Genomic DNA, 17,893 nt, shown 5'->3' on the forward strand with positions numbered 1-17,893 from the left:
GCCCATATTTGTAGAGATGTAAACATGCTTGAACTACATTTGCCTTAAGATCACAGATTGCATATTTAGCTATCCTAAGATTTTTAAGACACTTTTGCATATTTAGCTATCCTATAATTTTTAAGACACTTTTCTAGTGTTATTTTTGTAGATTTTTTTTTCTTTGCACTTGTACAAAGAGAAAAGAACCTTGTGCTTTTTCTAGATTCTTGTGGCATTAAGGTTCATCATTACCTTTTGACAGATATGGCTTCAATTTCACCACTAATTTCTCTCGGACTACAGACAAACCTGTGTGTTTGGACAAATTTCAAGGCGTAACATCAGTTAGATACAAGAAAGTTGCATACATTTTATGTAAAATTATATCAAAAACAGGCTGGACTTATGACATACTTGTTATACCTCACTCAAAAACCCAATAGATGGATTTAATTCAAATTTGGTGTGTGGCTTCATTTAGAATTGGCATATGTTGTTACTGATTTTTGGTTGCAGTTGGTATTAACTTTTGCTGGACTCAGGAATTTGTCACCATACTATATACCAGCTGCCACTGGATGCATTGGTCATTGATATCAATTTCCTGTTTCATAGGATTGCCATATGTGTGGGGTTGTATGTCAAACTAGTATGTCAATTATTTGTCAATTGAAAGGTCTTTCTCTTGTATGTTTTTTGACGAAATTGAGAAAATGATGCAATATCAATTCTATAAATAGGTATTGATGAAATATACAAAACCATTGTTATATATGAAAAATTCATGTTTTTGTTGTATGGTTGGTTTTCTAATATTGGTCCATGGTATTGTGTCAAAAAATGTACTTGAGCAGATCTTTAATTCTGTGTTAAGATCATTTGTGTGTCTATTATGAAATTTTAAAAATATATATACTCCCGCTCTTAACAACTGAAAATTACTCAATTACTCCAAACCAAGACATCTCAAATCTGAAAGTGATGGTAATCTACGGAACATATACAACATGGTGACAAAAATTTGGGCAATTCAAGAGCTCACTTTGGGCATAATGAATAATTTAAAATATGGCGCAATAACAAACTCCATGTAAATTTTGGCTCAAAATGTTGAGTACATTGAAAGGGTCATTTCATATGATGCATGTATGTACTTATATCTTATTGTTTTCTTAATTTCAAGGTCTGAAGTTTGTAGTAAGAAAGCTTTTTAGCACTCTGTGACCTTTGGTGCATATAAAAGGTCACATGGACCTAAGATCATTGGTGAAGGTCCCATGTCTCTATGACTTCTGGTTCTTAAAACATAAATTTTCAAAACTCAAGTATCATATTTCAAGGGATATAACTCCTGTAAGGTTTCATTAAAAAAAAAACATGTTTATGTTTATTCATTAGATCATCTGTTTGTGTAGTTGAAACTGGTTTCAGATTGATTCTATCAATAGTGATTTTCAAGATATGAGCAATTGAAAGAAATTGTTTTAAAGGGATATACAGTCGAACTTCACTGCTCAAACTTGGATGGCTCGAACACCCAGGATTTCTCGAAGACAATTCAAAGTACCAATATTTTCTGCTATATAATCTATATAAATAACCTTGGATTCCTCGAACTTTCAATTTCTCGAACACTCGAACTGAGTAGTCGGTCCGTTCTGTAGTAATTCTTGGAGAATAACCCTCCGCTAACTCGAACTCGTCAGCCATTTTGTCAGCTTGGGTAACAAATGGTGTGAAAAACTGAGACCCTATCATTAATCAGTGTCATTTTACATAATTACAGGTAATATTTAAGTCATCACTAATTAGGCAGTTATGATCTTAACATAATACTGATAGCAGTTTGAGAATGTTCCGAAGTCGGTATGATGAAAGCATCAAAGAAATCGGATAAAAACAAATTATTGACCATGGTACTCAGAACTCGGAAAGTTTTTAAAAGTGAACACAGCATTTTTAATGACCATAAACCAACATCATCTTCCGAAAACTAATGAAAAAGATCCACGAGCAAATAAAACTTTGTAGGAAGTAAACAATTTCTAACGATAAAGTCGAACTCTGACCGGCAAGGAAAGAAATCTGGAAATATATGAACTTCTATTTCTCGAACTCCCGATAACTCAAACACATTGCAATGGTCCCTTGGAGTTCGAGCTACCGAGGTTTGACTGTAACTCTTAAAGAAGATGATAAAATCCTTAGCATGGTCACCTGCTTATAGCCCATGATGACTTATACATCTTTACCAAGTATGTTAGTGATATTTCTTAAAGTGAAAAGGGGAGACCATGTTGAAAAAAATGTCAATAAAAGGGAATAACTAATAAATTGGATGATGAAATTCTTCAAAGGGTCATTCTGTAAAAGTCCATAATGAGATTTGTCAATGGTCCAAATTTGGTAATGATGTATCAAAAGATGATGAAACAGAGCCATGTCAAATTAAATGGTAGAAGAAAAAAAAAAACTGACGAAAAAGAATAAGGTCATTCCCATGTAGGGAAAGACTTAAACATACGAAAAACAATAATGTCTGTTCCATTTAGGAAAAAACAATTATGTCTGTTCCATCTAGGAAAAGACTCTAATTAATTAAAAATAATTTGAAATTAAACATGTATTAAATCCAAAGATGATTAAAAAAAAAAAGACAGAACAGATAGCCAAGGTAGGGACTTACAAGTTGATTCAACTTTACGTATTATTTTACTCTCTGATTTCATCCTCTTGTCTGGTTGCCTTTTTTCTTTACAGTTTCCTTTCCAACTTCTTATCACAGCCATTTTATATTTTGACAGAAGCTTTATATAGGGGAATGGATTACTTGCTTAAGCAAAGTCAACTTCCTGTTCAACATATTTTAAAAATATTTTGATTGTTAACTTTTCTAGAGTTGGGAGCGGGATCTACCCTCATTTTTTTTTATTAAAAGCAGCAGTTAAAATTGTGATGACATATTTTATCAAATTGTATCATTTGTTTTTCATATTCACTGTAATACTGTGCATTTGGAAAGTTGCAAAAGGATGAAATAGCAAAGTATTAGATTTCAGACACAGACAGAAAACAAATATTTAAATAAAAAAAGGAAAATGCAATTCAAAAGGTTATCACAGTATGCCAATTAAGACATTGAAAATAGTGACAATGACCAACACATAAATGAAAAATATGGTTGTTAACAGTAACTAAAAACACATTGATAAGAAATACAGGATTGAAGAATGTGACTAAATACCTAACCTGAATTTATAATGGAAAGTAACAGACCATGATTGATACTCAGATGTAACATATGGTATAAAAATTCCAAGTGACAGACTAGGTTAAGCTAGTCAACTTTAAACTAAAAAAAAAACTTTAGATGTTTTAAAAACAAGAGGTTGCAGACAGTGGCAAAATGTAAAAAATATTGAATTTTAACTGTTACAAAACTCTTAATTTAACACATATTATACAAATTTACAATACCATTTAAATAATGAGATGAAATTTTAAATATTTAAGAGTAACGTGATGAGCTTTTAACTTAATGTTATTGTGTTATTTTTGAAAGTGACAAGTCCATGAAATTACTTTGAAATCAGAAGAGAACAGTTGAATAATCTTAAGTGCTTTTAACTTAAATTTACATACTTAATTATTGTATATTACATGTACATGTACCAACACATTGTAACTTAATCGCCATGTTACTACACCAATGTTGTATATTGTTTATGATATAAAGACGTTGAACTATTATTTGTTCAATATAAATATTTTTCTACCTGCTATACAAACTATAGAATTTTAAATAGTTTTGTTGCAAGGTTTTTTTTTATATTTTGTAAGAATTTTGAATAGTTGCATTGCAAGGTTATTATATTTTATGTGAAATAAGAATTTTAAAGAATTACGAAAATAGAAGGAAAAAAAAAATCAGGTAAAACATGCCTATTTTCAACTCATATTAAACTAGATTTAAATAATGAGATAAAATAACATTTCTAATTCTATTCTTTTGAAATCTATTTGTAAACACCATTTGTCATAATGAGATAAATGTCTTTATTAACATTTAGAGGCTTATAACAATAGATGATTTTCTCTGTCATGTCCTTGTCATATCTAAGTCATATAAATCCAGATTATACTATCAAGTGATAGTATCAACAACTTTACCCATTAAACATATAAGAACACTCCAAGGCTGATAACCAAATTACAATAGGCCCCCAAAATCTTGTCAGAAAATTTGAGATTATTATTGACTTTAGTAAGCCTTAGGCTATTTAGGTATTTTTGCCCATTAAAGAGGATTTAATTTTCTCCCTTCATGGATCCTCTTACTGACTGAATTTAAATATTAGGAGTTTTGTGGTGTAAGCTTTGTGAATACCTTAAGTAAATTATTGATCGAAAACTTGAACAAACGTGGCTTGGCGTTTATAAATTGTGCATTTTTAATCAGTCTGTTTTAAGATGATTTCAATGATATAAATATATCCTGCTCAACAATATAGATTTTTGTGACCTTTATTGAAAAGTGATGCTTTATTTCCGTCTTCATCTGTTTAAATTTCCTTAGGTCGTATCAACGTTTTATTATAACAGTAAATTACCAGTATAGAAAAAGCTTTGAAATTGAATCAGTCAGCTACTTGGTTATGCTGTTAGTCTAGAAATTTGCAGTGTTTGTGTGTATTTATGTGTGCAACTATATTCTAAATAAGGATAAATGCAAGTGGGAATTTATTTAATGAATACAAAATGGTGGACTGAAAGACAAATGGATTCATAAGACATTACCTGTTAATTGGATTCTCATTACCGAGGGTTGAACATGTCAAGGAAAAAGGAGCCTTATTATTATGATCCACACATACCCAGGTAAGGATGGGGTATATGATTGTACTAAATTAGCCTTGGTGTATAAGGTACTCTGCCAGATGGATAGGGTCCTTAATCCCTATGTTTCTTTTATGATGGTATTTTTTATAACATTTTAGGCTGATAGGTTAATTCATGGAGATAGTGTTGTGTTCCTTTTATCTTAGTTTTTCATTTTCCATTAACCTTTACATCTTTTCCTTCCATTAATTGAATGAGGAAGCTGTAAAGCAATACACTGATTATTGGTAAAACTCTTCTTGAAATGGTATATTATTAGTTGTAAATTCACATTGAAGGAGACATTAAATGTTGTATGGTCACTATAAGGCTATTTATCAGAGTATGTGAATACTGTATTTATTGAGAGTACATGTACGTTTATGTGTCAATACTGTCTTTATGTTGTCGTGTCTGTGTACTTAATGTTGACCTTTATGAGGATTTGTTTATGATCTGTTAAATACATATATCTACCTGAAGATTAGAATAGAAAAACACCTATAAATATCTGTTTACTCCTATTCTATATTGAAACAACTGCAATCCATTGAAAAAAAATAAAAACAAAAATAAACTTCTAGAACAGAAATCAGATAGGAGACAATTAAATAAGACATTATGCAGGTTCCAATTTGCTTTTGTGGATTGACATCTCAGGACTTTTGAAAGTTTGAAATCATAAATCCACTTACTATGAACCAAAGGCCCTCATTAGGGATTTAGTGTTATGTATTGAAGATCAAAAAGTTCTGGGTCAGATATGGAGGGTCCTGGACCTCAGTCCTATGCCTATTTCTGTAATAGTTTAGTACATTTGTCACAGTCAGTGCAGACATTAAACATTTTATGTACAGAAACTTAATTCAATCACTGATAAGTCACATGAAGTACTTCATCTCCACTTAGTAATAAGAATGGGCTACTGTAAGGAAAAATATTCATTGATCAAACCTATTACATTGTGTATACTGGTAGATAGGAAGTGTTCTGTAACCATCATCTCAGAAATACTGTGAAATATGTCTAAACTGAACCCCTTCTGGACTTCAGGTTTTGTTCAGAAGGTAGGTGTTAGGTTTACCCAGGTTCAAAAAGTTTGGAAACTGTCGTCCTTTTCACAAAAAATCGTAAGAGTAAAATTAGTCGTAAGTTATGACGTCATAGTAAATAAAAGTATTATGACGTAACAACTTACGACTAATTTTACTCTTACGACTTTTTGTGAAAAGGGCCACTGATTTGAATTGACCTGATAAAATATTTGGTTTACACAGTTCCTGTTTTTTTAGGGTTCAGTTTGGTTAGGTTTCACTGTACTTTCATCATTCTCCTGTAACCATTTCTATATTTGATCAATGAATGGAAGTAAACATTAAAGATAATTGGGTAAATATTGGTGATACATTCAACTGTTACAGAGGAAGAGGAAATGGTTTCAATGTATGATAAGGAAGTAGGCTATTTACTGACTGAGAAGATTTTGTCAGCTTGTTGTATTTTGTATCCCATGTATTACTGTATCCTGAAAAGGAGGTTTGTAATGCAGACTGCTTGAGGAGTTTAGCTTCATGTAGATGAATCTGTTCTCGTTAAAATGGTTGTTTGGTTTTGTGAACCTTGCATCTTTTGAAAAGAGCAAGGTAATCCATGTCAGAAAGGGGCACTTCAGCATATTAGTGGCAAATCTTAAGGCATATCATGTAAGAATTAACATCTATTTAGGGAAAATTGACAGAAAAGAGCAGGGTGCTTATTAAACTACTCAAAAAGGGTAGGACATCAGCACCCTCCCAAAACTGTAGGGAACAATACCATTTTTTTTATTAAATTTACAAAGAACATGATCATTCCAAAAGTATGTATTACTCTACATGTCTAAACCAGACCTTCATGTGAACTATCATTGAGATGTTTGGTTTAGGCAGGTTTTGATGTTGCACAAACTTGTGATGATAAAGATAAATAGAAAATGTCTGGTTTGGACAGTGTTCTTTTTAGACAGATGATGTGCTATCACCTAAAGAACAGGAAGAGAGGCTTCAGTTCAGTGATGCTTTATTTTGTTTTATCTCTTTAAAGACTTTCTATTTGTCTCCATTCATTTTCTACTGTCTTCAGAAAAATTTTCACTACTTTATACAACCTTCTTTTAGTCTCAGACATAGAACGGTTGAACAATAGATACATGCTGATGTGATTTTATACTAAAGAATCAAACTATGGCTTATTTTGTTTAAGTTTCTGTTCATAGAATAATGGTAGCTTCATTGTATGCAGTTTTCTTGGAGGAAAATATAAAAAGCGTTTTTTTTCTGCACCAGAAATAGTTGTTTTGCAGATTCACACAGAAGTTTTAGCATTTCTGCGTTATATTGAGTTCCTGCAAATAAAAAATACTGAAGAGGAGGAAGTGTATGAAAGGTTTACAGAGTATGTTGTCAATTGGTCATAAGTATTTAATGTGTCAGAGTCAAGTTACGTAAACATTTCAAAGTTTTATCTGTTTATCAAATATGTTTCATCCTACAATCGTCATCTTCACACACAAAAACAGAATGTACTTCATGCATTTGATGTAATGCACCATATAAAACTTTAAACCAATAATGTGGGCATTATACAACCACAAAAATATTGCAGTCATAAAGGGTAATAACAAAATGACCAAACTGATAGGGTATGAAACTGTCATCAACAATTCAATACTTGGTTCTTGCAATTGAGTACTAGCCTGTGGATCTCAATATAATTTAAAAACAAGATTGTAAACCATGGAGAGAATAATTGGTGTTGACTTGTAATGGTCCAAATCATTAAGGAATTACGTAAAAACTGGCATTTCATAAAATTTAACTATCATATAGAGCATGGATCTCTGATATTGTACCACAATGCTTCATACCAGAAAAGACATTCTTGGATTAACTTCTGGGAATTTACCATGACAACTCATGAATTAAGGGCTGTAGGAGCCAAAACAAGTGTGTTTTTTCATGTTTCCAAACAGTTGCATGAGTAAAAGTGTGTTGATCTCTATGAAATTGTATCATAAGATTCCATACCACCAAAAAAGGTCTATATTGTTTTTTGGGGTTACAGCCCTTATTTTAGATTTGAACTACCAAGAAGATTACTAGAAAGGAAACTTCAGTTTTTATTTCTGAAATTCTAAAATGGTATACCTAAAAGCATATTGACACTGTCCTCAGAATTTTTTGAGATTGTGTTGTTCTTATCTTTCTGGAAGTGTTCTAAATTTTTTTCTTGAAATTGAATGCAAGTAAAGCCTTATAAGATCTGTTTGTTTCATCCTAAAGAAAACCAAGAAAAAAAAAAAAACAAGATCCTTTAATGTAATTCCATAAACATTTTACATTTATCATGTACAGAAAGAGTAAAGAATAATTTATCATAAAAATGATACATTTATTTGCTTGGTTCTCAATTAATAAGGAAACTGAAAAAATAGTAGCAGTTCAATATCCATCATGAGGTGATTCAAAAATTCACCAAATTCACTTCAATTTCTTACAGACCACATAAACACTCTTAGTGTGCTATTCTGTTGTTGCATTTCTAAGATAGATATTATATAGAGTGTACATGTGAAAATTAGCACTTTGTAAGAGTTATTGTTCTTGATTTGGTTGGTTTTAGTGGGGTATGGATGTAGTGTTTTAAAAGGACTATATTAACTGTGAAATATGATGTTTGTAGATGGGGAAAAGCATTGTTTGTTCAGGATTATTTTGGACCATGAATCACTTCTACCATTGTCAATGTCTGAATTTTATATGGAGAAATACTCATAAATTTCAGCACAAATTCTCTTCATGGAGAGAAATACATAACATTTTCATGGATTGTATATATTGCTGATTCAAGAAATACTTATTAATTACGGGAATGCAGGGATGTGTATATTGCTTAGTTGGGTTGTAGCCTTCAGATCTACACAAGGTAATTCTAGCATTCAATTATATCCTATAGTAAATAGTTCAATTAATATAATTCATGTCTTCAATATGATTTAATCTAGAAATTTCTAATCAACTGTATCAATAGGAATTATGAATTGAAGTGATGCATGAAATATTAATTTCGTTTAGTGCCATATTTTCTTCATACTGTATATGTTGTACCTACAGGGAATATGATATTGGCTGCAGAAAACTTTCTTCCAAAGAATATCCTTAAAAAACTTATTTATTACAATAATCATTTAATATTGAACCACAAATGTTAGACAAATCCAATTTCTGTCACAAGGGATTATGAGAAATTCTTATCTTTATATTTTCTGTTTAGAGGCTTGATAGGTCATTCATGCATTCATTTATAACCTGATCCACTAAGTATATCTATACACAATATTGTATTTCATTCTTATGTATATTGCCAAAGTATATTTTGCAGGGTGGTTTATCAATATCAGGTAGAATAGACCTAGTATCAATGTTTGAATGATCACAACATAGATCATCAGGTTTGGAATCAATAAATTTTAAACACTAAGAATTTTATAATTAAAAGAAGACTTATCTTGTATTGATAATAAAAAAAAATTACTGTGAAATGGGCGAAAAAAAGGGAGAAATTTCAATGAAAACAGTGTAGAATTATTGCAATAATTAGAGAAACTTCATTGTGCAATTATCATGGAACCTTTATGGTGCAATAGTTACAGAACCGTCATACTGCAATAATTAGAGAACCTTCATAGTGCAATCATTTTAGAACCTTCATAGTACAATCATGATAGAACCTTCATAGTGCAATCATTATAGAACCTTCATAGTACAATCATTATAGAACCTTCATAGTGCAATCATTAGAAAACCTTCATACTGTAATCATTATAGAACCTTCATAGTACAATCATTATAGAACCTTCACACTGCAATCATTAGAGAACCTTCATAGTTCAGTCGTTAGAGAACCTTCATTGGAAGTTACCATTTTCTTGGGGTGGAGTTGGTTGGTGGGATGCAGGGCCCCGGAAAATTTGTCTTGTATATAATTTTTTTTTTTTTTTTTTTGTTCAGCTGTACAATGGTAAAGTTTAGAAAGGATGAACTATTTGTACTTAAGACTACATATCTTTCTTTTCACTGAAATAAGATCTGCTAAAAGTAACTTATGATTAGTTATATCATGGTATTCATGATTTTAATGATTTTAGTATTGTGCCCAGTGTTACTCTAAAGTGTGCTTATATAATGTGACATACAACATTAAACCTATTGGAAGGATGAAAGGACACTTTAATTAGAAATATATACATGTATAAATCATACCATGGTAAAATTTTTCAAATATTTTATGTTTAGTTCAGGAAGAGGTTATTGTTTATTGGTATTTAGTCATTGTGGGTTTAGTCAGTACACATAATATTGATTTTGTTCAAATTATTTATACCACAGAATTGGTCTTTGAACTTTATCTTTCTTTCATTTTAAAAGTAATTGACCAACCTCAAACATTTACTCATATTGAAAGAATTAAATAATTATTGAAAAATCCCTTATTTTGGTGTTAAATGCAGTGGATGATTTCACAAATGGTCACAAGTTTAAAAAATGATCTTTGATGATGATATAACAGTGCAATTTTCCATTTTGAGGTCCGTACTTATGATTTAACTTTTTTGTGAATCGACCACCGTTTAATTTTGTCTTTGGTGAATCTTACCATTCATACCTATCTATTGTGTTCACTAGAATGACTTTCTCTAGTGTTAACATAGCTTACAGTGTCCATTAGATATATCAGTCACAGAATACTTACAGTGTCCATTAGATATATCAGTCACAGAATACTAACAGTGTCCATTAGATATATCAGTCACAAATTACTTACAGTGTCCATTAGATATATCAGTCACAAATTACTTACAGTGTCCATTAGATATATCAGTCACAGAATACTTACAGTGTCCATTAGATATATCAGTCAGAGAATACTTACAGTGTCCATTAGATATATCAGTCAGAGAATACTTACAGTGTCCATTAGATATATCAGTCACAAATTACTTACAGTGTCCATTAGATATATCAGTCACAAATTACTTACAGTGTCCATTAGATATATCGGTCAGAGAATACTTACAGTGTCCATTAGATATATCAGTCAGAGAATACTTACAGTGTCCATTAGATATATCAGTCAGAGAATACTTACAGTGTCCATTAGATATATCAGTCACAGAATACATCAGTAAACAGACTAGACCAGACATTAGACTTTGAATTTTCATAGAATCAGTAGTATACCTCCTAATGGGACTACTTTATCGTAGAATCAGTAGTATACCTCCTAATGGGACTACTTTATCATAGAATCAGTAGTATACCTCCTAATGGGACTACTTTATCATAGAATCAGTAGTATACCTCCTAATGGGACTACTTTATCATGGAAAACAAACCAAACTGATAAAAACGGCTGTACATTATTGTAAGTCTTATTGCTTTTAGTGATTTATACCCTTCTGGGAACTATCAAAAGTTAAAGAAGTATTACATTTGATGATAACTATATTGAATAAGTAGAAGTTTATGTCACCACTATTTTTTAGATATGTCTTGATTCCTATATGTATATGGAAATGAAAATAACAGTACAAACTCTGAATATTAGGGAAGAAGTATGGTAATATATAATACTGTTACAATAGTATTATATTAAATGGTTTCAAATGACTTAGCATTAAATTCTTTCTGTTGGAGGTCAATTTACAATGGGGTGGCATCATGGTCTACCTATTAGAAAGTTACCACTTCTGATAATCCTAAGGTTGTCATTTTCCAATGTTGTGTAGCGAAAAAGTTCCTCAGGCAAGTCATACCTGCTGGCATTGCATTAGAAAGTTCCTCAGGGAAGTTGTGTATCTGCTTGTTTTGACTAAGCAAACTCCTCAGTTAAGTCACACTTGCTCATTTTTACTGAGAGAGCTCCTTAGGCAAATTATGCTTGCTTATTTTAATTGTAGTCTCCTTGCGAGAAAGCTACTTAGGTAAATCCCTAAAAGCTCTGTAAAGTTAAATACTGCACGCAAGTATTCCTTCGTCCAACCTTTGGATGTTTTATTACGCTCAACCATTATTCATATTCCAATACACTTTGAATTACAATGAGGTATAAGTCTGAGGTATGAACCATGAGGTTTACAAAGGTTGAGTGAGTATGGCATTTGGAGAACAACCCTTTTCTTTGGGGTTTATCAAGTTAATGATGTTGGGGTCAGATTTTATTTGTTTAAACTTATCTTTTACTACAGTAAAACTTGCCAAAACCAAACCCAAAAGATCCGAAAACCTGACTGAACCCAACACTTTTTTAAGTCTTTTTATCTCAGTATACATGTGTTTCCAACCTGGGTAAACTGAGAACCTGTCTAAACCAAACCAGTCTGAAAGAAGTTCAATTTAGTCAGGATGAATAGTGCAATCATGAAGAATTACTGTGACCAATACTTATACTAATCAGTTATATAACAACCATATTGTGTAGCAGACAGAAGTGCTACTCCCTTAGCCATCTTGTTGCTAATCAATAGAACTTCTATAATAGATGAAGTTGATTCAGCTTTGGTAATAGCATTACTTTAAATACTGCCAAGTCAAGAAACTATGATGTCAGAGTAAATGGAAATATATAAATTATTAACATAGTGAGTTACATCTCTGGGTGATTTGTTGTTTTAAAGGTGTTATCCTCCTTAGGTTTTCTATTACTCTGGAGGCTCGTAGAAAATATAAAGAAATGAGGATTGCCTGGCAATTGTGTAATAGTGTTAATATGGAAAATGATAGAGGTATTGTACAAGCAGTGTACCGGGAAACTTAAATTTTTCAATGTTACATCAGGGGTGATTCCAGTATTTTTTTAAAGGGAGGTTTTGATTCAGAAAATTAAAAAAGGGGTTCCAGACTATAATTAGCCCATTTTTAATCCTGATTTTGTTGATAGAATTAACCAAATTTTCCAACTAAGGTAGTGGTTTGAAAGCCTTAGAACCCTCCTTTTGAATCCACTACTGTACACTCCATGGCAGTTGAAATTTCATACATATCTTATTTGGTTACATCATCTTCTCTATTGTCAGTGCTTAGTTGTAATCTTCTGGTGACAGTGATTTGAATCAAATAATAATTTTTGAATCAGATCAACCCCAAATGGACCCAGAATAGGGAAGGGGATAGACATGTGTGACATTAGGACACTTGGGCCTACTTCAAAACTTTATCCATTGGATACCATGGGTAGATTGTACTAGACTTCTCCAGTTGATAAATTTTGTCCAGCATATAAATCTGTTGAACAATCAGACCCAATACTCTTCATTGAAATGAGTTTTGATATTGGCTAGATTTAGTCATAATAACAAAATTTGACTTATTGCATACAAATTTGAATATGATTACAAAATATAATAAAATAGGTGATAGTTATGTCAATTGCATATCATTAAAATTTCCGCATGTGAACATGATACTTATTTCATTATATAAAAATGGAAGGCTTATTATTGATAATTCACTGTAGGCATAAATAGTTAACTGCTATTATCCTGTTACATCACTTAAATTTCATGGAATTTATGTTTTGATCATGTGAGTACTGTCTGGTTTTATATTTATTGAATGTTTCAATTTATTTTTATAATTTTTATATTTTAAATGTTTTGTTAATAAGTGAGACTGGAAAAGTAGCAGAAAAGATTTGAAAGCTCCATGAAAATTAGAACTTGTGGTTAGTTGTTGTCCTAATGAAAAATTGGGCTTTGTGAATCAGAAACATTTCAACATCCTCCTCCATCAAGTCAGTTAACCTGAGGACTATTTTTTATAGAAAAACACCAGGGTTACAAAAAAGAAACTGAACTAGAAAAAGTTTTCCTTGTACTATATAATAATGTGGAAACAATATCATCCTCAAGAGATTTAGCTTTTCACCATTCTCACCTTTCTAAAAGGTACTTGTAAAAAATCTTGAGGAAATGATATTTTACAGGGTTTATTCATGAATTATATCTTGGCCCTATTTTTTTGTTGATCAATGAACTAAATCTTGACCCTGAATCTGATTGATTAACAATGTCCAGTGAAGATATGGACAAGATATTAATTCTATGATATAATGGTGCCTGACAGATTTGTGTACCAATTATTGATGTATTGAAACATTGGAAGATTTGTGATGTTATGGTAGTGTATCAACATGATTTTGTCCTTGTAAATTGATCAAGGTCATCTAAGGTCATGGCTGTTATTTGCTGCTTGGTTATCAATCATATTGTAGCAATTTGATAAGGATAGAAAATTAGAAAGTGAAAAAATAGACAGAACCTATTGTTTTTAAATTATGTCATTAAAATAGAAAATTAGCAATAGTGAAAATATACACATCCAATCATACTAAAATTATGTCATTGAAATAGAAAATCAATAATAAAGTATTTTTTGTCTGAATCTTAGCAATTACCCAGTAGCCATATACATGTACTTCTAGTGTACCCAAAGTGCTGGTTAAAATCTAGTTTATATTTAATGAAATTTTTAAACTTGTGCCATCTAATCAGTATTAAACCAAAAATTGTTGTCTAACTGAAAGAGAAAGTACTATATTTATGAATTATTAATTTGTGTTAGACTTTTTGTCCTTTAAATGGATTTCTTTGTCAAATTTGATGTTGTTGCAGTTGAAATTAACTGATAAATCCTGAAGTTAAAACTATAGTGTTGATTTAATTAACTTTGTGACTGAAATTATTTCATTGTAGATCTCTGGTTGAATCCCTACCTTTACATTCCTCTAAACCAGAAAGCTTTTATTTTTCAGGGAACCAAGAAGAGTAAGATTAAAGAAAGGCTCAACTGGACTAGGTTTTAACATTGTAGGAGGAGAAAATGGGGAGGGAATATTTATATCATTTATACTGGCTGGGGGACCAGCAGATCTCTGTGGTGAGCTGAGGAGAGGAGACCAGATTCTTACAGTAAGTAGATTTGTTGAGATACTGTTAATTTAAAATACATAAAAGAAAAATATCAAGCTGAATATTGGGAAACTGGTTAAGGATCAGGACAAATTTTGTATTTGTTATAAGATTTAGACTATTTTCATCATTTCTCAGTCGTAGAATTCTTTCTTCATATATTCCCTTTGATACTACTTGTCATATTCGTTCTTCATACATTCCTTTGATACTACTTGTCATATTTGTTCTTAATACATTACCTTTGATACTACTTGTCATATTCATTCTTCATACAGATCAGAATACAAATGTATATAACACTCACTTGATTTTCACAGTTTTTATCACAGACTTGAATTTTAGATTATAATCTTATTGAAAAGAAATAATGTGATCTCATTCAGACTGTATAAATCCTCCTTCCTGTAACAATATCTCCCCAGGTTTTGATGTCTCAGGTGCTAAGTCATATGGTTACTTGTGTGCGGAGTGTTGGCAATCTTTCTAGTTCTACCTGTAATCATATTTCTTCAGGTTTGGATGTCTCTGGTACTAAGTCATATGGTAATTGGAGTGGGGAGTGTGGGTATCCTTTCTAGTTCTTACTGTTATGATTTCTCCCCAGTTTTGGATGTCTCTTATACTGTTACTTATGGTTACTAGAGTGGGGTGTGGGGTATCTCCTAGTGAAATTTACTCAGTTTTTATAGCTCTTCCTACAATATCACCGTAGGTCTGGATGTCTTATTGCTGATAAATAGATAAAATATTAGTATATGTACACTGTATTTTGCCTGTAACAATATCTCCTTATAAATGAATGTCTCGGATACTGTTTTAGGTAAATGGAGAAAACATCAGTATGTGTACACATGAAGAAGCTGCCGGTATACTGAAAGCAGCTGGTGATACTGTTATGTTAGAAGTACAGTATAGACCAGAAGGTAATATTGGGAAAAAATTAACTTTAAAGGTGTGACTTTGGGATAAAGCTTATTGCTAGAGACAAGAATTTTTGGGGGGAAGTATTTTATAAATAATTCATAATTAAAATCTTTGGTGAGAACTTTTCCATTGAAGTTGAAGATGTAGCTGCTGATAGATTAGAGACCTACGAAGACTTTTTGTATCACACTAGAACTCTAATAAATAGGCTTCTGGAACAGGGTTATGTTGCTTCAAGATTGAAGTCATCTTTACAGAAGTTTTATGGTCGTCATTATGAACTCGTGGATCGTTATGGTGTATCCATCTGCACCATGAAAACTGATTTATTCAAAGGGTCATAGTTTTCCTTTCCTCGTGTGTCTACCCCTGACTTGACTTTTTATGAGCAACTCTGCGGGTGTTTCTAGAAAAGCAGAGGACGCTTACCCTACTGGTGCACCTGGTCCATGCTCCCAGTTTTTAGTGGAGTCCGAGTTGCTCATTTGCTTACAAAAAGAATACAAAAGAATGTTTGGAAAATCACTGAATACTGTTCATGGAGAACAAGTTTTCATGGTTTTTGCGGTTTTGGTCAAACAAAGAATTCAAATTCCCAATGAATTGTTATGTTTAACTCACAACCATAATGATCTACATTTACAAGAATTTTCGAAGTAACTAAATTTTGACAAAACAATGAAAATTGATACCCACAAATAGTACTTTCACAGTAATTACAGTCTCTTGATGCAAGATCCTAATTATTATAGATTTGTTTCAGCTTTGGACAGGAATTAAACCAAACAAACCTATTGGTATTACCTAAGTCATTTTGAAATGTCACCCTTAAAACATAAGCCTCATTTTTGTACTTGCTACATTCACTAAATTTTTTCGGATTATCATATAGCTTTATCATTAATGGGGGTTGAGATACTGTAATTAGATTCTGATCAATAACAAATGATCCTCTTCCATTTGTTATATTTTCTCTGTTACAGAATACAATAGATTTGAAGCAAAAATACAAGATTTAAGGGAACAGATGATGAACACAAGTACTGGAAGTTTACGGACAACACAGAAAAGAACACTCTTTGTCAGGTATTGTTAGTGTTGTAGTAATAAGGCAGGAGGCTTCAGGAGAAAAAAATACACATTTTGAAAAATTCCTTGAGAAAATAGTTTACTGGAATAAGTGTAAAAAATATTTAAGGATGGAGTGAATTGTTTGAATTTTGGTTAACTATGATCATAGAGTGGTCTAGCCTATTAGATTAGTTTTGATTATATTTCAGGCATGATTTTCTTCCACTTTTTCAAATCAAGAATTTACTGTTTCTGTTCTTTTTTCTGCTTTTTTGGTTCACTACGTAAAACTATGTCTGAATTATTTTTCAGGGCATTATTTGACTATGATCCATCAAAAGACCATGGTCTTCCCAGTAAAGGGTTAGAATTCCATTATGGAGATATATTACATGTGACTAATGCCAGTGATGATGAATGGTGGCAGGCCAAGCGTGTAATGCCTGATGGGGAAGAGGAGGGCATTGGTATTATACCCAGTAAAAGAAGGTATTGATGTCAAACTATTTGTTTTCTGAAGTGCAACTTAGGCCCCCCCCCCAAAAAAAAAAAAAAAAAAAAAGATGTCTGTTTAAGGTTATGTGGGATAAAAAAAAATAGGTTAGGTAGGTAAAATTATTTTATATAAAACACTTATGGGAGGATTTATTGACTTTAAAAGTCCTCAACTAAAATTGGTAGTTTAGCAGCTTTTTATTAAAAAAAAAACAAAAACAAAAACAATAAAATGTGCTAGGGTAGACAGAAAAAATAAGGTAAATAGGGTAACCTTAGACAGACAAAAGGTTCTTTTTCTCTGAGTTTAATTTTAACTTGAAGTGGAAGGAATTTTGGATATTAAATCTTCATATGTAAAAAATGCTGAATTACAAGTCAAATTCATATGTTTAGTTGAGAAATGTAGTTCTTTTCATCTGAATTTTGACTTATAAACTTGATATCTATATCCTACATTAATCTTTTGGAGGTGATATTAGACTTAGTGAGGAGAATCTTCGTGTTTTTTTACAAGAATAAGTTATGTTACAC

At 31.5% G+C, this 17,893-nt stretch overlaps 1 protein-coding gene across 4 annotated transcripts in view; it reads left to right on the forward strand.

Annotated features, from left to right (window-relative positions):
- The window catches only part of LOC148626368 (disks large homolog 1-like), an 83,188-nt gene that overhangs the window by 50,055 nt on the left and 15,240 nt on the right, over positions 1–17,893 (forward strand). For all 4 annotated transcript variants that reach the window (XM_088570290.1, XM_088570291.1, XM_088570292.1 and 1 more), the window contains 4 exons: positions 14,710–14,866; positions 15,690–15,792; positions 16,777–16,879; positions 17,177–17,353. In XM_088570290.1, coding sequence (XP_088426416.1) covers positions 14,710–14,866; positions 15,690–15,792; positions 16,777–16,879; positions 17,177–17,353 — 540 coding nt within the window. The remainder of the gene's footprint in view (positions 1–14,709; positions 14,867–15,689; positions 15,793–16,776; positions 16,880–17,176; positions 17,354–17,893) is intronic.

This window comes from Perna viridis, chromosome 2, assembly GCF_037379345.1.
Source record: "Perna viridis isolate PV_CMFRI_1.1 ecotype Kerala chromosome 2, ASM3737934v1, whole genome shotgun sequence".
NCBI lineage: Eukaryota > Metazoa > Mollusca > Bivalvia > Mytilida > Mytilidae > Perna > Perna viridis.